At 40.8% G+C, this 19,541-nt stretch overlaps 1 protein-coding gene across 1 annotated transcript in view; it reads right to left on the bottom strand.

Annotated features, from left to right (window-relative positions):
• Nucleotides 1-19,541, bottom strand: part of LOC103294875 (argonaute RISC catalytic component 3) — a 98,318-nt gene that overhangs the window by 16,689 nt on the left and 62,088 nt on the right. Inside the window, exons 7-12 of the mRNA XM_054721435.1 lie at nt 14,883-14,970; nt 14,611-14,758; nt 14,127-14,246; nt 10,858-10,980; nt 10,442-10,575; nt 4,596-4,780 (exon numbers count right to left, since the gene is read on the bottom strand). Coding sequence (XP_054577410.1) covers nt 4,596-4,780; nt 10,442-10,575; nt 10,858-10,980; nt 14,127-14,246; nt 14,611-14,758; nt 14,883-14,970 — 798 coding nt within the window. The remainder of the gene's footprint in view (nt 1-4,595; nt 4,781-10,441; nt 10,576-10,857; nt 10,981-14,126; nt 14,247-14,610; nt 14,759-14,882; nt 14,971-19,541) is intronic.

Below are 19,541 nucleotides of genomic sequence, written 5' to 3'. Positions count from 1 at the left end.
TCCTTGCCTCTCTCTTTTTTCCTAAGCTCCAATGTCCCTTCTGTAACTTCTTTCCTGAACCTCTTTCTTCTAGGCTCAATTATTCTACCTCTGTGACTTTCTAAATAAAATTTCTCCTAAAAATTAAAATAAAATCTATTAATTAAAAAAAATCACTCTGGAAGCAGTGCAGAGAATGGACTAAAAGGAAACTAGAGGGAAAGCAGAGAACAATTTGGAGGCTGGTAATACCAACTTTCCTTCAAATCAACAGTGTATGAGAGTGTATATTTATTCATATCCTTGCTAAAAAAAACTTACTCTAGTTCATATTTATTTTTTTATTTATATTTTTATTGATTTCAGAGAGAAAGGGAGATATAAATATCAATGATGAAAGAGAATCATTGATGTGCTGCTTCCTACACACATCCTACTGGGGATTAAGCCTGCACCCTGAGCATATGCCCTGGCCAGGAATCGAACTGTGACCTCCTGGTTTATAGGTCAATGCTCAACCACTGAGCCATACCCACCAGGCAGTTTATATATTTTTTCTTTTTTATTAATCCTCACTGGAGGATATTTTTCCATTGATTTTTAGAGAGAGTGCAAGGACAGGGGAGAGACAGAGAAAAACATCGATGTGAGAAAGACACATCAATTGGTTGCCTCCTGTAAAGCCCCGACCAGGGCTCAGGATGGAGCCTGCAACCGAGGTATGTGCCCTTGACTGGAATCAAACCTCAGACCTTTCAGTCGAAGGCCAATGCTCTATCCACTGAACCAAACTGGCGAGGGCTCATATTTCTTTAATGACTAATGAGGCAGAGCATCTTTTATAAGATAATCAACCATTTGTTTTTCTGTTTTATGTCTCGTGTCTTTTTTTTAGTTTTAGTTTTTTCCTTACTGATTTTATAAATCCTTTTAGTTTAAACCCTTCTGTATTTTGTCACAACTTAAATATCTTTTTAATATTATAACCATCATTTTAAATCGTATAATATTTCATCAACATACTATAACTTACTCATTTAAAACCAATCCTTAATAGTTTTTAAATATCATTACAAAAGTTTTGTGCATGGAGATTTTTATTTCCTTTGAATACATTTTGGAATTAGAGATACTGAACTGTAGACTAAAAACACATTTTATACTTTTTTGATGATAATGATGCTATCAATTTCTATATTCCCTGCATATTCACAAGCACTATTATAATATTTAAATACCAGAGGCCTGGTGTATGACATTTGTGCACTGAGGGGGGAAGTCTCTCAGCCCGGCCTATGCCCTCTTGCAGTCCAGGACTCCTTGGGGTATGTTTGCCTGCCGGCTTAAGCCCAATCCCTCCTTACTCCCGCCAGCCGTGAGCCCAGCTTCTGGCTGAGCGGCGCTCCCCTGGTGGGAGCGCACTGACCCATCAGGGGGCAGCTAAAGCGTTGAGCGCCTGCCCTCTGGTGGTCAGTGCATGTCATAGGTGACTGGCTGTTCTACTGTTTGGTTGATTTGCATATTACGCTTTTATTAGAGAGGATATTTGCAAATTTAGTAGCATACAATTTTTCTTTTAACTTTTACTTACTGATTTTAGTGGGAGGAGAAAGAAGTGTCAATTTGTTGTTCCACTTATTTATGCATTCATTGCTTGATTCTTGTATGTGCCCTGACCAGGGATCAAACTGGAAACCTTGGCATATCAGGACAACGTTCTAACCCAGTGGTCGGCAAACTCATTAGTCAATAGAGCCAAATATCAACAGTACAACGATTGAAATTTCTTTTGAGAGCCAAATTTTTTAAACTTAAACTTCTTCTAACGCCATTTTTTCAAAATAGACTCGCGTAGGCCGTGGTATTTTGTGGAAGAGCCACACTCAAGGGGCCAAAAAGCCACATGTGGCTCGCGAGCCGCAGTTTGCCGACCACGGTTTTAGGTCATTTACATATGAACATTTATCTAATCCTTACAACTACCTTGTAGAGATTAGTTATTAAGCATCCCAATTTACAGATAAGAAAACTAAGGCTTAAGTAACTTATCCAGATCACACACAGGTAATATATCTGGCAGTACCTGGGTATTAAGCAGCACAGTCTACCTCCAGAATCATAGTTTGACTCCATAACCACTATGTTATACTGATAATCAAGTTATCAATGGCATTTAAAATTCTTTTTTTTAAGAGAGAGAAAGGAAGGGAGAGGGAGATCAATAACATTTTTAGTAATAATTCTTCCCTTAACCATTGTTTTTTGTTGTTGAACTGAACATAGCCTCAAGATTTTACTGACATACTAGAAGCCCGGTGCACAAAATTCGAGTCCCTTAGCCTGGCCTGCACCCTCTCTAATCCAGGACCCCTCAGGGAATGTCCTAGACATCCCACTCGCAATCCGGGACCACTGGCTCCTAACCGCTCACGTGCCTACCTGCCCAATCACCCCTAACTGCCTCTGCCTGCCTGCCCGATCGCCCCTAACTGCCCTCCCCTGTCGGCCTGATCACCCTTAGCTGCCCTGCCTTGTTGGCCTGATTGCCCCTAACTGCTCCCCTGCCAGCCTGATCGCCCCTAACTGCCTCTGCTTTGGCACCCGCCACTGTGGCTTTGTCCCGAAGGAGGACTGGATGACCGGAAGATGTCTGGTCTATCTGGTCTAATTAGCATATTACCCTTTTATTAGTATAGACTAGAGGCCCGGTGCACGAAATTTGTGCACGGGGGTGGGAGGTGTCCCTCAGCCCAGCCTGCACCCTCTCCAATCTGGGATCCCTCTCACAATCCAGGACTGCTGGCTCCCAACTGCTTGCCTGCCTATCTTCCTGATTGCCTGCCTATCTTCCTGAGTGCCCCTAACCGCTTCTGCCTGCCAGCCTGATCACCCCCTAACCCAGGGGTCCTCAAACTTTTTAAACAGGGGGCCAGTTGACTGTCCCTCAGACCATTGGAGGGCCGGACTATAGTTTAAAAAAAAACAACTATGAACAAATTCCTATGCACACTGCAAATATCCTATTTTGAAGTAAAAAAACAAAATGGCAAAAACACCCGGTGGGCCGGATAAATGTCCTCGGCGGGCTGCATGTGGCCCGCGGGCCATAGTTTGAGGACGTCTCCCCTAACCACTCCCCTGCCAGCCTGTTTGCCCCCAACTTCCCTCCTCTGCCGGCCTGGTCACCCCTAACTGCCCTCCCCTGCTGGCCTGATCGCCCACAACTGCCCTCCCTTGCAGGCCTGGTCCCTCCCAACTGCCCTTCCCTGCTGGCCATCTTGTGGTGGCCATCTTGTGTCCACATGGGGGCAGCCATCTTGTGTATTGGAGTGACAGTCAATTTGCATATTACTCTTTTATTAGATAGGATACGGGCCTGGTGCAGGGGTGGGGGCCAGCTGGTTTGCCCTGAAGGGTGTCCCGGATCAGGATGGGGGTTCCCTTGGGGCGTGGGGTGGCCTGGGCAAGGGCCTGTGGTGGTTTGCAGGCCGGCCACGCCCCCCGGCGACCCAAGCGGAGGTCCTGGTATCTGGGATTTACTTATCTTCTACAATTGAAACTTTGTAGCCTGGAGTGAAGCCAAGCCTTCTGCTCGCTCCATGGTGGTAGCCATTTCTGTTGGGATTTATGTATCTTCTATAATTGAAACTTTGTAGCCTTAAGCGGAGACCAAAGCAGGCCAGGGCTGCAGAAGCTTGGCTTCCTCCATCACCGGGGCAACCCTAGCCTCCTGCTCTCTCCACCTCCGTGGCTGCCGCCATTTCTGTTGGGATTTATTTATCTTCTATAACTGAAACTTTGTAGCCTTAAATGGAGGCCTAGGCCGGCCAGGGTGTGCGGAAAGCTTGGCTTCCTCCATCGTCGGGGAAACCCAAGCCTCCCTCCCACTCTCTCCGTGGCCACAGCCATCTTGGTTGGGTTAATTTGCATGATCGCTCCTGATTGGCTGGTGGGCATGGCTTGTGGGTGTAGCAGAGTGATGGTTAATTTACATATTACTCTTTTATTAGATAGGATAATAAAAAAAATATGAAGTTTAGAACTGGATCAGTTGACCCTTTCTCTTGTTATCTCCTCCCAGTTCAAAATGCTTGCATCTTTTGATAGCCAGCATTCTCTTACATCTGCAGTTGGGCTCAATGCATTCAAGCCTCAGCACAATCTTCTTGTAGTTTTAGCCTTTTTTGTAGAAAACTGGTTTAGTCTGCCCACCATAGCCACTCTGCTTCCCATCATAATGCCACTTTCCCTGCATATAACAAAGAACCCTTGCCCTACTTGTATTGTGTGGTAACCTTGTGGGGTTGATGCTTGCCACACTTCTTACAGAATGTCTGGTGGTTTTATGAACGTTCACTGTGTTTGTGAAAGCACTATTGGCAGGGAAAGCTTAACCATTGTTTTATAATGCCTACTTTAACTACCAAAATTCTTTTCACCGGGTTTCTTCATAGACCATTTAGTTTGCTCTACTGATTTGTCTTTTAAAAATAACAACACATGGTTTTAAACACTGTAAACTATAACATTTTTGCAAGTTTTAGGATATGTTTTAGCATCATTCTAAAAGGAACATCATATACTTGAGGAAAAATGCAATCTTAAGGTATTCTTACCATACACTGGTGTCTTCCCTGGCAGGATGACAATAATGAGCTGTAGTCCAGAGTACGTGTTCTTGAGATGCCGGAACATGGGCTCCACGCTGTCTGCCCCCTGCGCATATTTGCAGAAGCAAGGCTGGCCCTGGATGGGCATTCCTGCATCTTTAGAAATCTTACGCAATTGGTCCGTGAAACCCCTAGAAGGAGTAATCACTAAATATAAAACATTTGTCTAGTCATCAATACCTACAAAGTAGTAATAGAAAGTTTGGGAAGGGAATGGAGAATGAAGCAAAGATTAATGTGCTCCATAAATGAAGAGGTCACCAGACTACCAATGTTTAGGACAATGTGGGTCAGTAATCTATTTTGCAAACTAACACTACTATACAGTTGTGTAGCATTTTGTAGTTTACCAAGGGCATTAGTAATAAAGTGTGCTGATTAAGAAAGAGCTCAGCTCTAGAGTTTCCAGTTCTGTTACTTACTAGCTTTGAAATTTTAGGCAATTTTCTTCAGTTTCTTTCATTTGTAAAATGATTACTTCCAGGATAGAGTTCGTGTGTAAATAAAATGAGATAATACACACAAAGCACTTAGCACACTGCCCAAGACATGGTTAGACCTTGATAAATTTAAGTTACTGTATATTTTCTAAATTGATCAAAATTCATAAGAAAGTGGTAGGTCACACACAAAAAAAATAGTGGTAGGTCAGGTATTATTCCCATTTTATAGGTCAGGAAACAGTTTCAGAGACATTAAATATTTGGCCAAGGTCAAATGGTTAGATAAATGGCAGTCAGAACTTTGACCTAGTCCAGATTTTCCTTCCATAATATTAGCTTTCTCAGAAAAGATTAAAAAAAAAAAAAAGCCAATACTTAAAAACAAATGAACCAGGCAACACTTTCCAGTATTTTTACCCACACTGAAAAAAAAACCCCAAAAGACTAATAATTTCATATTCAACCAAAATTCTTCATTTAGCCTAGGATAAATGAATAATGATGTCGAGGTTTAACAATAACTTTATTTGTTTTAAAAACAAATAAGATCCTCTGTCAAGGATTTCAGTTATCTTTTATCAAAAACACTCTGATTCCATTAGGGCAGAGATAAAGTTTGTAGGAATCCCCTTCTTCTTCTTGAAAAAAATTGGAGGATTTTTCTTTGGTTTCTAGAGGTCATGTAAAATAATCGTAGCATTGTAGCTAAACTGTCCTATGACATTTTACTTGAAAGCAAGAGGATAAAAACTTTAGAGAAAAAAATAGTAAGTGAACCTTAAAACATATATTTAGATATTTGGAGCTAATAAAAAGGAGTAAACAGAATTAAATAAAAACATTTTTATTTTTCACATAAGGAAACAAGGTAAATTGGTCTCTTAGTCACTCAAGAACTATTCGTTATGGGCATACTGTATAGCAGGGGTCCTCAAACTTTTTAAACAGGGGGCCAGTTCACAGTCCCTCAGACTGTTGGAGGGCCGGACTAAAGTTTAAAAAAAAACTATGAACAAATTCCTATGCACAGTGCACATATCTTATTTTGAAGTAAAAAAACAAAACGGCAAAAACACCTGCATGTGGCCTGCGGGCCATAGTTTGAGGACGCCTGCTGTATAGGATCTATTAATAGAGATTTAAATTAGACACTAATCAGCCGAAACCGGTTTGGCTCAGTGGATAGAGCGTCGGCCTGCGGACTCAAGGGTCCCAGGTTCGATTCCGGTCGGGGGCGTGTACCTTGGTTGCGGGCACATCCCCAGTGGGGGGTGTGCAGGAGGCAGCTGATCGATGTTTCTCTCTCATCGATGTTTCTAACTGTCTGTCCCTCTCTCTTCCTCTCTCTAAAAAATCAATAAAATATATTTTAAAAAAAATAAATTAGACACTAATCATTTTATTAAGGAAATTAGATTCTAGAGGGGAGATAAATTTAAATAATTATAATATAATTTTATTTTATGCAGAAAGTGACAAGTGTAAATAAAGAGGATATTAATAAACTCGTGTTCAGAATTAAGAAATTATTTCCAGAATCACAAATCACAGAAGATTGAATAGTATTTATTTATTTATTTATTTTTTCTTTCTTTTTATCCTCATCCAAGGACATGGTTTTTTATTTTTTAAATTTGATTTTAGAAAGAGGAAGGGCAAGAGAGAGAGAGAAAAAAAAAATTGATGTGAGAAACATTGCTCCAGAGATGGAACCCAAACTAGGTATGTGCCTGACTGGGAAATCAAACCTGAAACCTTCTGGTGTACGGGATGATGCTCTAACCAACTGAGCTACCTGGCCAGGGCAGAATGAATAGTATTTAGATGAGCAGAGATAGTAAAGAGTAGCATAAGTGGAAATGGAAAACAATACCAGGGAAAAATACAAAATACAGTGCTTGCCCTAGCTCAGTGGTCAGCAAACTCATTAGTCAACAGAGCCAATATCAACAGTACAACGATTGAAATTTCTTTTGAGAGCCAAATTTTTTAAACTTCTTCTAACGCCACTTCTTCAAAATAGACTCGCCCAGGCCGTGGTATTTTGAAGAGCCACACTCAAGAGCCCAAAGAGCCGCATGTGGCTCGCGAGCCACAGTTTGCCGACCACGGCCCTAGCTTGTTTGGCTCAGTGGGTAGAGCGTTGGCCTATAGAACAAAGGGTCCCAGGTTCGATTCTGGTCAAGGGCAATGCCCAGGGTTGCAGGCTCGATCCCCAGTAGGGGGTGTGCAGGAGGCAGCCAATCAATGATTCTCATCATTGATGTTTTTATCTCTCTCTCTCCCTCTCCCTTCCTCTCTGAAATCAATAAAAATTTATTAAAAAAAAAGAAAAGAAATACAATGCTTCAGTTTTCTGTCCAAATATGTGAAAATGAAATGACTTAAGAGGCAGGTGAATTATTTGAAATGTCATACTGAGTTTTAATGTTATTCTTTGTCAAAGAGAAGCCTGAAAGTTTTGGAATGGGAGTAGTCACAAGAGGAACTAGCACTCTTTCACAACAGCACAGCTCCTCAAACAAAAGTGACAGCAGAAGCCCGTGAGACTGCCAAAGGCCCAAAGACCTGAGAGTCCCAAAGGAGAGAAGACAGAGAAGAAAAGTCAACATGATAAAAAGGAACAAGGAAGGCAAGAATGGAGAGAATGTCAGAAATAAGTCATTGTGCCCTAGCCAGTTTGGCTCACTGGTTAGAGCTTTGGCCTGCAGACTGAAGGGTTTAATTCCCAGGCAAGGGCACGTACCTCGGTTGCAGGCTCAATCCCCGGCCCTGGTTGGGGCACATGGGGAAGGCAACCAATCGATGACTCTCTCACATCCATGTTTCTCTCTCTCTGTCTCTCTGCTCCCTTTCAACTCCCTGTAAAAAATGGAAAAAATATCCTCGGGTGAGGATTAACAACAACAATAAAAAATCTATAATAATAAAAGCATAATATGCTAATTAGACCAGATGTCCTTCCAGACGACCTTCTGGATGAAGTTGGGGTGGTGAGGGAAGCCCGGGTCCCCGATGCCAGAGGGAAGCCGGTGCTGGCAGCTGGGGGAAGGAAGGCCTACTCTTGCATGAATTTCGTGCACCGGGCCTCTAGTTTAAAATCTTATAATAGACAAATATGCAAATTGACTGCACCTTCGCTACGCCAAGCCACGCCCACCAACCAAGCCACGCCCACAAACCACGCCCACCAGGAAACCGTTGCAGGGACGTTGGGGTGTGGCGGAGCCCAAGGCCGGGAAAGCCTCGGGCGGAGGCTTTCCCGGCCTTGGGCACCAGCGGGGAGCCTGCACCGATCGCAGGAAACCACTGGGGGTCGGCTCCTGCGATCGGTAGCAGGGACGCTGGGTGCGGCCGAGCCCAAGGCCGGGAAAGCCTCGGGCGGAGGCTTTCCCGGCCTTGGGCACCAGCAGGGAGCCTGCACGGATCGCAGGAAACCACTGCGGGTCGGCTCCCTCGATCCTTAGCAGGGATGTTGGGTGCGGCCGAGCCCAAGGCCACCGCCCAGGGCCAAGCCCCGACCCTGAAAGAAGGCAGAAGGCGGTGGCCACAGCCAATGCCTGGGTCCCCGGTGCCGGCAGAAAACTGGTGCAGGCAGCCAGGTGAATGAAGGTCTATTGCACGAATCTTCGTGCAAACGGGCTACTAGTTTAAAATAAAAGCCCAGCTGGCGTGGCTCAGTGATTGAGCATTGATCTATGAACCAGGAGGTCACAATTCGATTCCTGCTCAGGGCACATGCCCGGGTTGTGGACTCGATCCCCAGTGTGGGGCATGTAAGACATTGCAGATGTTTCTATCTCTCTCTCTCTCCCTCTCCCTTTCTCTCTGAAATCAATAAAAATATATATTTTTTAAAAAAGTAGTCAACTGTATCTAATGCTGCACAAATTCTGAGAAAAATAATGGCTGAGAAGAGGCCATTAGAACTGATAAGCACAAAGATACTGGAGATCTTCCAGAAACCAGTTTCAGCAGAGCATTAAAATTTCTAGGAAGGAGAAAAAATGGAAGCCTTGGAAGCCTTGGAAGTCTGAGAGTATAAGTTAGGTAAATTAAAACTGAAGATGTTTTAGTTTGTTTCAAATTTACTCATTCATTATTTTTTTTAGAGAGAGAGTGGAAGGGAGGGGGAGAGACAGAGTGAGAGAAACATCATGTGAGAGAGACCCAATGATTGGTTGCTTCCCGTATGTGCCCTGACCAGGGCTGGGGGTTGAGCCTGCAACTGAAGTACATGCCCTTGACCGGAATGGAACCTAGGACCCTTCAGTACGCAGGATGATGCTCTATCCACTGAGAAAAACTGGCTAGGGCTATTATTATTTTTAATCCTCACTCAGGATTTTTTTCAATTCATTTTTTTTAGAGAGAGAGTGGAGGAGAGGGAGAAAAGGGAGAGGGAAACATCGATGTGAAAGATACACTGATTGGCAGCCTCCTGAATTCACCCCAACCAGAGCTGGGAGGATTGAGCCTGCAATCGAGTATGTGCCCTTGACTAGGAATTTAACTGTAACCCTTCAGTCCATGGGCCTATGCTCTAGCCACTGAACAAAACCAGCCAGGGCTTGTTTCTTACAAATTTATCTTTTTTTAAAAAATATTTTTTATTGATTTCAGAGAGGAAGGGAGTGAGAAAGAGAGATATCAATGATGAGAGAGAATCATTGATCGGCTGCCATCTGTATACCCCACACTGGGGATCGAGCCCACAACTGGGGCATGTGCCCTGACTGGGAATCGAACTGTGACCTCCTGGTTTATAGGTTGATGCTCAGCCACTGAGCCATGCTGGCTGGGCGTTTCTTACAAATTTAAGAGAAGATTCCCTTACAAATTGAGGGGGAAAATCTGGGGAAGAGGGAAAATGGTGGAGATGGAGGCCAAACATTGGAACGTAAGGAAGTTTAAATGAGGAGTTAAGCCACTCTTTCAAGGAACTCAAATGAGAAATAAGAATCTTATTTAATACTCACTATTATCTCTATTTTAAAAAGGTAAAAATTGAAATATAATGGGATTAAAAAATTATCCATGGTAATAAAGCTAGGAAGTAGCAAAGTTGGGAATTAAACCTATTTGCCACTACAGTCAATGATGCTCCTGCTATACCACCTAAGCTAGTCTATTAGAATGCCTACAAGAATGAATTAGTGAATTTATGATGACTAACAAATTCAGGAATCTTCATCAAAATATAGAGAAGAAACATTTTTAAAGGCTCAGTGATTAAGTACACGTCATACTGAGGCAAGACTGGTTAGAACATTAGCTGAATAATTTAAAACTGAAATACAAAATTTAAAAACAAAACGGTTCCAAAGCCAAACTAATGACAAGACTTACTTCAGTATTTCTTCTCTGCACTGCCTCTGTGTGGCAAAACAAGCTATAGCCCACATTTTGATTTCAACTCCTGTGTGGAACTGTTTCCCTCGCATGTCCCATACTCCATGGCTTGGTGTTGCTACTGTCCGATTCTACAGAAAAAGGAGAAACAGAAATACAGCAAAAAAGAACAAACACTTAATATAGTTTATTTCAATAGCTGATATATATATCTAATATTCTACGTGGAATAGGTTATTCTAAATCAATATTATATTTTTAACAGAGAAACAAAAATTCTACTAAACCCAAGCAAAGACACCTTGAAACAAAAAAAATGTTGAAAACAATAAAACATTTTCAAATTCTAGACTTAGACATCTCCATACATAGAAACTGTTATGTTTATAATTAAAAACTACCAAGAGGTTTACCCGTCCTCCATACTGGAGCATAGGTGCTGGAAGTACGCGTCCAGTTACATGGGCCATTTCATCCCGAACTTTAAATTGAAACTCCTGAACAAATGGATCTGTTTCATAATTTGCACTTCTTACCTAAGAACAGAAAGTTAGTAGTTACTTAAAAAAAAAAAAAATTCCTCCAAATCTCCTGCTTTACATATTAGAATTCTCTATTTTTTTTTTTGCTTTCACTGTGTCAACATGTTTTACAATAAGTCTCGTTAATGGTACCCTAATCTATAGAGCACAGAATCGTAACCTGGGGTTCACAGATCATAAATGACTGCAGGAAGTCTGTGAACCTCCTGGTAATTTATAGAAAATTTAAATGTATTAGGTTGAATAATAAGAAATTTAAACTATTTATGGCACACGAAAATGGTAATTTTATATAATTAAATATATTTTGGAGAGGGTGGTCTAGAGATTGCAAGAGAAAGAAATACCTAGCCTAAAATATACTATTAAAATTACATAGAATAGCAAATATTGATAATTATTTTTCCTCTAATTACTATGGCTTTCTCCCAATTATTTGATTTATAATTTATATAAAATTTACTTTAAGCCCAGCTGGTGTAGCTCCCTGGTTGACCATGGGCCCATTAACCAGGAGGTCATGGTTTGACTCCTGGTCAGGGCACATGCCTGGGTTTCTGGCCCGATCCCCAGTAGGGGTGTGCAGAAGGCAGCCAACCAATGTTTCGCTCTCATTGATGTTTCTATCTCTCTACCCCTCTCTCTTTCTCTCTCTAAAATCAATAAAAAAATGTATTTGAAAAATTTACTTCAATATTTTCAGATAAAAAGTACCATGTTGCAAAATTTACTTAATTGGATACACTTGAGACAGATAAGAAAGCCAGTACGAAATACAGAATATAATTTTTATATATATCCATACATATAAAGAATCTGTCATAATTCAGTGTAGACTTGGGATCTCAGAGTGCAATTCATGTTTATAGCATGATACACACACACACACACACACACACACACACACACACACACACACACTAGAGGCCTGGTGCATGAAATTGGTGCATGGGGGGGGGGGAGGGGAGGGTCCCTCAGCCTGGCCTGCACCCTTTCGCAATCCGGAATCCCTAGGGCAGTGGTCGGCAAACTGCGGCTCGTGAGCCACATGCGGCTCTTTGGCCCCTTGAGTGTGGCTCTTCCACAAAATACCATGTGCGGGCACGCACGTACAGTGCGACTGAAATTTCGTGGCCCATGCGCAGAAGTCGGTTTTCGGCTCTCAAAAGAAATTTCAATCGTTGTACTGTTGATATTTGGCTCTGTTGACTAATGAGTTTGCCAACCACTGCCCTAGGGGGATGTCCGACTGCTGCTTTAGGCCCGATCCCACAGAGATCCCTGCGGGATCGGGCCTAAACCAGTAGTCGGACATCCCTCTTGCAATTTGGGACCGCTGGCTCCTAACTGCTTGCCTGCCTGCCTGATCGTCCCTAACCATTCGCCTGCCTGCCTGATCACCCCTAACCACTCTGCCTGCCTGCCTGCCTCATCGCCCCTAACTGCTCACCTGCCTGCATGATCACCCCTAACTGCTCGCCTGCCTGCCTGATAGACACTAACTGCTCAACTGCCTGCCTGATCACCCCTAATTGCCTCTGCCTTGGCCCACGCCACCGCTGCTTCGTCGGAAAGAATGTCTGGAATGACATCGGGAATGATGTCCAGAAGGCGGTTGGGCTGTCCGGTCTAATTAGCATATTACGCTTTTATTATTATTAATATATATATGTGTGTGTGTGTGTGTGTGTGTGTGTATTTACTTGGTCTCAGGGTAAAGATCAAACAAGGCCATTGTTCAAGTCTTTAAGTAACAATCCATTCAAAGTAACTTATATACTAAATATGTAAAAAGAATCTCCTCAATGATTCTCTCATCAATGATGTTGCAATTTCTCTCCCTCTTCCTTTCTCTCTGTAACCAATACAAATATATTTAAGAAAAAGATTGCTTTTGAAAGTGCTTTTAAGTTATTTTAGGTAATATTCATATTGCCAGACTTTTTCTCTTCACTTGGACAATTTAAATGACACTAAAGAAGAACATAAGATAGCCTTGGCTAGGTAGCTCAGTTGGTTAGAGCATCATCCCAATACAACAAGGTTGAGGGTTTGATCCCTGTCAGAATACATATAAGAATCAACCAATTGCTGAACACATAAATGAGTGGAACACAAATCTCTCTAATAAAAAAAAAAAAAAAGAAGAAATCTTATGTTCTTCTTTTTTCTTAAAGAAAAAAGAAGAACATAAGATCCAGGTGCCTTTTATTTTTCATTTTGCCTTATTATGTCAGTTTTATAAAGTGGTATTGATAACTCTTCCTTCCTCCCTATTTAGAACAATGGGAGAGCTTAGAAACCCTACGTAGTGAGAGCCATCTGATATTTCTTGAAAAAGTTTTTTTATTTATTAAATTGACTGGGGTGACATTGGTCAAGATGAATGTATAGGTTTCAGATGTGGGTTCCTTTAAGACCTGTATATTGTACTGTGTGACTACCACCCAAAGTCAAATCTTCTTCTGTCACCTTATATTAGGACCCTCTTCTCTCCCCACTCATCTTCCCTATCAATCACACTGCTTTTGTGTTCACGAGTTTCAGTTTTATATCACACATATGAGTGAAATCAAATCGTTCTTATCTTTTTTGACGGACTTATTTCACTTAGCATAATGTTCTCAAGGTCTATCTATGTTGTTGCAAATGGTGCTATTTCATCCTTGCTTATGACTGAGTAGTATTCCATTGTGTATATGTACATCTTTATCCAGTCTTCTATCACAGGAAACTTTAGTATTTCTTTGTTCATCCTGTAGTTGTCAGTCTGATACTGGGGGATAAGCGATCCTACGCTGAGTGTTAAACCTCTCACTCTCGCTAATCCTTCACTTTTCTTCCTTTTCCCCTCCTCTTTTAGATGGGAGGCAATAAAGTTCCAGTTCACTAAACTGAAACATTAGTTCTGAATCTGTTCTATATCTAATTAAAGAGTTTGGGATTAAATTAGAAGGGTCTAACCTTTCTCATAGAACCTACTAAGGTTTGTCCCAGAACACCACTACATTACTTCCATGATCCCTTGTAATTCTGATAGTTCATAAAATGGTAATTAGGTATAAGCTGATAAGGACATGGTTCTTTAGTAGCTTACCCTAATATATTTTTAATTCCCATTTCTAAGGTTAAGTACTAACCAATCTGCTAATTTCGTCTTGTCTGTCTGGTGCAGATCTTGCTGTTGCTTTGATCATAGTGGAAGTCTGATTGTCCGTTAGCTTCTTGATACATCGTTGCCCTGCCACAATATTACAGACCTATAAATAAAAAAAAGTTTTGTACTAGGTGTATATGTCTTTTTTAAAATCTCAGTGCCAATTACATAGGAAATTTAATATACTTCATTGAACTATTTTTTTTAATATCATATTAAGTAAAATAGTAAACAATACTGCTTTACCGTATGATAAGAGGTAAAATTTATAAACTTGAAAGGAAGTGTACCAAAATGCTAACAGTGGTGACATTTAGAGTGTAGGGTTGTGGGTAAATTTTTTCCATAGTATTTTATTATAAAAAATTTAGAATAAAATAAATGTGAGCATATAAAGTTATAGGCCATAAAAGACCACAACAGAATGATGAATAAGAAGATATTAATAAGCAGCCTAAACACATTACTTCTAGTGGCAGATATGTATGTTTTTGCTCTTGCCCCACTTGCAGACAGGGAAGGTGTGGGTACTTCAGCTGAAGAGTATACTTTTCTCTGAAATATTGTGCTACTGTTCTCTCCACAGTTTGGCCATTTTCTAACTGCAAAGGAAAGCTGGAAAAAAAAAAAAGCACACATTAACAACTCTTATCTCATTATGAGCCAGCAACACTCCCAATCCTTTAATAGAGCAAGCCGCCTCACATCATCTCTGCTGACAAACACCAGCTTTTCTTACGTTTGATGACTGGCAGGCCTTCTTGTTACATTACAAACACGGTATTTCCGTCTCATTGTTCCACAATGAGTCACTTCAACCTTCAGACCTGTTCCCAACAAGAAAAACAAGATTACAGAACTGTCAAATGTGAAATATTTATAGCTATCAAGTCTGTTTACTACTATAAAAACTCAAATAAATTCTAAACAGAAAATTTGTGATATAAGCAATGTGATATTAACAAAAGAATTTTATATAAAACATTGCAAATAATGGTTACAATCAAAATAGACTTAATTCCAAACATCTTCTCTATCATGTCAAGCTCTACACATTAAAAAATATCATAAAATCTGCAAAGCTTGTGGATCATGGGACAAAGTTCTCCATTAATGAAAACCTTGTTCACTTACTAAGTGAAGATCAGAATTTCGTAAAGCTCAAGAAGGAAGTCCTTCAGAGCTTTTTAAAGAAGGAAAAAAATAAAATCCTGGCCCTTTTAACGTAAGTGGAGTGACAATTTTGTTGAAGTATAATATAGTGACACAGCTTTTACTACTATTAGAATTCAAATGCAACCAAAAGAATTCCTAGATCAGGTGATCCCTACTTTCTTATGGAATCACTGACTCCTTGTAGAATCTGATGAAAGCAATAAACTCAGGAAAAGGCACATAACTTAACATGTGATTTTATATGTTCCTGGATTCTTGTAGCCCATTTGTGGACTCTAGGGGTTTGAGAATCCACATCTGCTTTAGAAAGGGAAAGAAGCACTTTTAAATCATTGGCTGAAATTCTTTGGGATACATTTTCTTAAGGAGTGCTGTCCAACAGTTTTCTGAAATGATGGAATATTTGATATCTGTGCTAATATGGTAATCACTAGCAATGTATTACTGAGTATATGAAGTGTAGCTACTTTGAATGAGAAACTGAAAATTTAATTTTAACAAGTTTAAATTCAAATAGCTATGTTTGCTAATGGTTACGGTAATGGCCAATGATTTTAGAGCTACCTAGAGGAGTTAAACACATACAGTGGTTACTGCTCACAGATAAGTAACTCCACTTCTATGGCTTACACTCCAAAGGTGGGAATCTAAAAATGGGTAGATGGAAGGCAACTTTTAGTTCCCTGGTATACTCATAGTTACTTTTGTATTATTTCCCTTTTATATCTGTGATTCCTATAGTGCAGTGGTTCTTAACCAGAGGTAATTTTGCCCTCCAGGAAACATTTGGAAATGTTTGGAGACTTAAAAAAAATTATTTTTAAATTAAAGTTTATGTTCAATATTATTTTTAGTTTCACGTGTATAGCATAGTGTTTAGACAATTATATACTTTATAAAATGATCCCCCGATTATTTCAAGTACCCACCTGGCACCATACATAGTTATTACAGTATTATTAACTATATTCCCTATGCTGTACTTTACAGACATTTTTTATTGTCACAACTGTGGGGTACTATGGCATCTAGTGGATGCTAGATTTAGGGACACTTAGCTAAATTCAGGGATGCTTCTAAATATCCTACAATGCACAAGGCAGCACTAACTCCCACCCTCTGCGACAATAAAAAATCATCCCATCCAAACATCAACAGTGCCAAAGTTGAGAAACCCTGCTATACTATAACTTATTTTCCTAGCTAATTACTAATTAGAGAACCAAACATAAAGTTCACTCATAGTAGTATTTTCTTCTGATATATCACCAAAAATTAAGATGTTAAATGAGCACAGAGTCACTGTACCAGATTGGTATGGGTTTTGAGTACCTAATTAAATCAGTGAGAAATAGTTTTTTAATAATTACCTTTATAAAACTAAAATTTCAGATCAATTAGAGCATTTACTATGCCTCTATATTATTAAGGAGAGTAGAAAATAAAATATTATCAAGGGAATGCCTTAAAAGAAGGAAATATCAATAATTTAAAGTGTGTAAGATGTAAAAAATTATGTTCAGGGGAAAAACACAATAGAAAATTTAAAACCAATTTCTGTTATCTTATATCACTTAGCAATTTGTTTACAAGTCTTCCCCTTGAATTAAAAAATCCTATATAATAAAGAGGTAATATGCAAATTAACCCTCACACCCTCACAAGATGGCTGCCTATGACCAGGCCGGCAGGAGGGTTAGTGAGGGACGACCAAATGACTGAACAGCAGGCTGCATGGGACGACCAGGCTGGCAGGGGGGTTAGTGAGGGACAACCCAATGACTGAACAAGCAGGCTGTGTGGGGCGACCAGGCCGGCAGGGGGGTTAGTGAGGGATGACCAAATGACTGAACAGCAGGCTGCGTGGGGCGACCAGGCCAGCGGGGGGGGGGGGGGGGGGGCATGAGGGGTGACCAGGCTGGCGGGGGGGGGGGGCAGTAAGAGGCAACGAGGCTGGCAGGGTGGACAGTTAGGGGCAACCAGGCCAGCGGGGAGGGGTACAGTTGGGAGCGACCAGGCCAGCAGGGGGGCAGTTGGGAGCGATTAGGCTGGTGGGGGGGCAGTTGGGGGTGACCAGGCCGGAGGGGGGTGGTGCAGTTGGGGGCGACCAGGCTGGAAGGGGGGGCAGTTGAGAGCAATTAGGCTGGCAGGGGGGGGCAGTGAGGGGTGACTAGGCTGGTGGGGGGCCAGTTGGGGGCAACCAGGCTGGTGCGGGGGTGGGTGCAGTTGGGGGTGACCAGGCTGGCAGGGGGGGGACAGTTAGGAGCAACCAGGCAAGCAGGGAGGGGGTAGTTGGGAGTGACCTGGCTGGCAGCTAGGGGCGACCAGGCTGGCAGGGGGGGGGGTGGGGCAGTTAGGGGCAATCAGGCCGGCAGTGGAGAACAGTTAGGGGCGACCAGGCAGGCAGGCAGGTGAGCAATTAGGAGCTAGCGGTCCAGGATTGTGAGAGGGTTAAGGGGTCCAGATTGGAGAGGGTGCAGGCTGGGCTGAGGGGACTCCCCCCACTCCCCCGCATGAATTTGTGCACCGGGCCTCTAGTTTATTAATAAGGTTCTATAAGCCTACTATTTAAGTTTGGACAAAAAATAAACTGGTACTCTTACTTATATATGGTACTTTTACCATACACTTTCCCCAATATTTTGCTGTTTAACTATGAATTATTGCACAAAGAAACCACCTTAATATTTAGGAAAAAGTTCAAATGAAACCAAAGGAATATACTAAGGAAATTTATTCATTATATCATACTTTGTATCACTATTTAAGTTTTCATCAAATTCCTCTTGCCAGCTAAAAATTAAACCCAAATATATAGCACAAAACCCTAACTTTGATTTTTAAAAACATTTTTTAAAAATATATTTTTATTGATTTCAGAGAGGAAGGGAAAGGGAGAGAGAGATAGAAACATCAATAACAAGAGAGAATCATTGATCGGCTGCCTCCTGCATACCCCTACTGGGGATTGGGCCCACAACCCAGGCATGTGCCCTTGAGCAGAATCGAACCCAGGACCCTTCAGTCCTCAGGCTGATACTCTATCCACTAAGCCAAACCAGCAGGGCATAACTTTGATTTTTTTGAGTTACTGTGGTAGTAATACTCGATGTACTTTGAAGAGCCATCTTTAAAAAAAAAAGCCTCCTTGACTTTGGAGAAAAAAAAATCATTAGTTTGTTAATTAGATTTAATTCAGATTTTTCTACCTCAAATCTAGGGATATAGGTTCCTACGGATTAGACCCAAACCCAGGGTTAGGAGAAAGTCGAAATTTTAAAAAATGGATTTACATAATTCTCTGCCCAGGTCCCCCCACCCCAAACCCTCCATCCAACAACAAAAAAATGGCTTTAATAAGTCAAATATTTAACCTATAAACTTGGCTTTACCTTCACTATAACATCAACTTTATAATGCTTTCTAGTCATTTTTTCAGTCATTTCTTTAGGCCCCTGAGCAGTTGAAGTTAAGATCGAGTCCATGCTCTTCGGGCAGCAGTTGAATCCTTGTTCTGTACATCTTGTATTTTCTGTGATAAAGTGGTGATATGAGTTGATAGCATAGTTACCGTAAAATAATCTAAGTGACTTCATTATATCAGAGGTGGTAACTAAGCAGCAACTCCACTGGAAACCATGGCATTTAGATGATCATATATTAATGGCGGGTAATGCCCTATCTCCCAACAATGCTAACTGTGCAGTAAATACAGATTATGAAAGGATAATGGTATGATTGTAGTAGAGTACATTTTCTTATTTTGGTACTTCAATTACTTGAGATAAATGGATGCTTATTTTCAAAGCAGGAAAGATTTTCCTTGTAATGCTCTATTACAATGATTACCTCTTTCCTGGTTACTAAATGGCAAACAATGACTGACTACTGGAACAAGCAGATGCACTCAACTACTACTCTTAATCAAAACTGCTCTTGAAAATTCCCTTAAATTGCTGAAAAAAATTAATGTATGTAGGTCTGCATATAAAATTGTATATGTATTTTTAAATGTATACAGGAATGTACATACATATAAAAAGTTAAATATATACAAAACATATACTTCAGAACAATATTAAAATTATTTTTTTATTTTTTGGGGGAAGACCATGTAGAGATGAATTAAATTAGTAAAACATATATATGATGCAAGATCACTATACAAATTTTAGCTACTAATTAAAAGAGCCAAGATCAATGATCCACTGCATAATGTACA

The sequence above is a fragment of the Eptesicus fuscus genome, chromosome 9 (genome assembly GCF_027574615.1).
Source record: "Eptesicus fuscus isolate TK198812 chromosome 9, DD_ASM_mEF_20220401, whole genome shotgun sequence".
In the NCBI taxonomy this organism is placed as follows: Eukaryota; Metazoa; Chordata; class Mammalia; order Chiroptera; family Vespertilionidae; genus Eptesicus; species Eptesicus fuscus.
The sequence above is the reverse complement of the archived record's forward strand: the minus strand, read 5'-3'. Positions and strand labels throughout refer to the sequence as shown.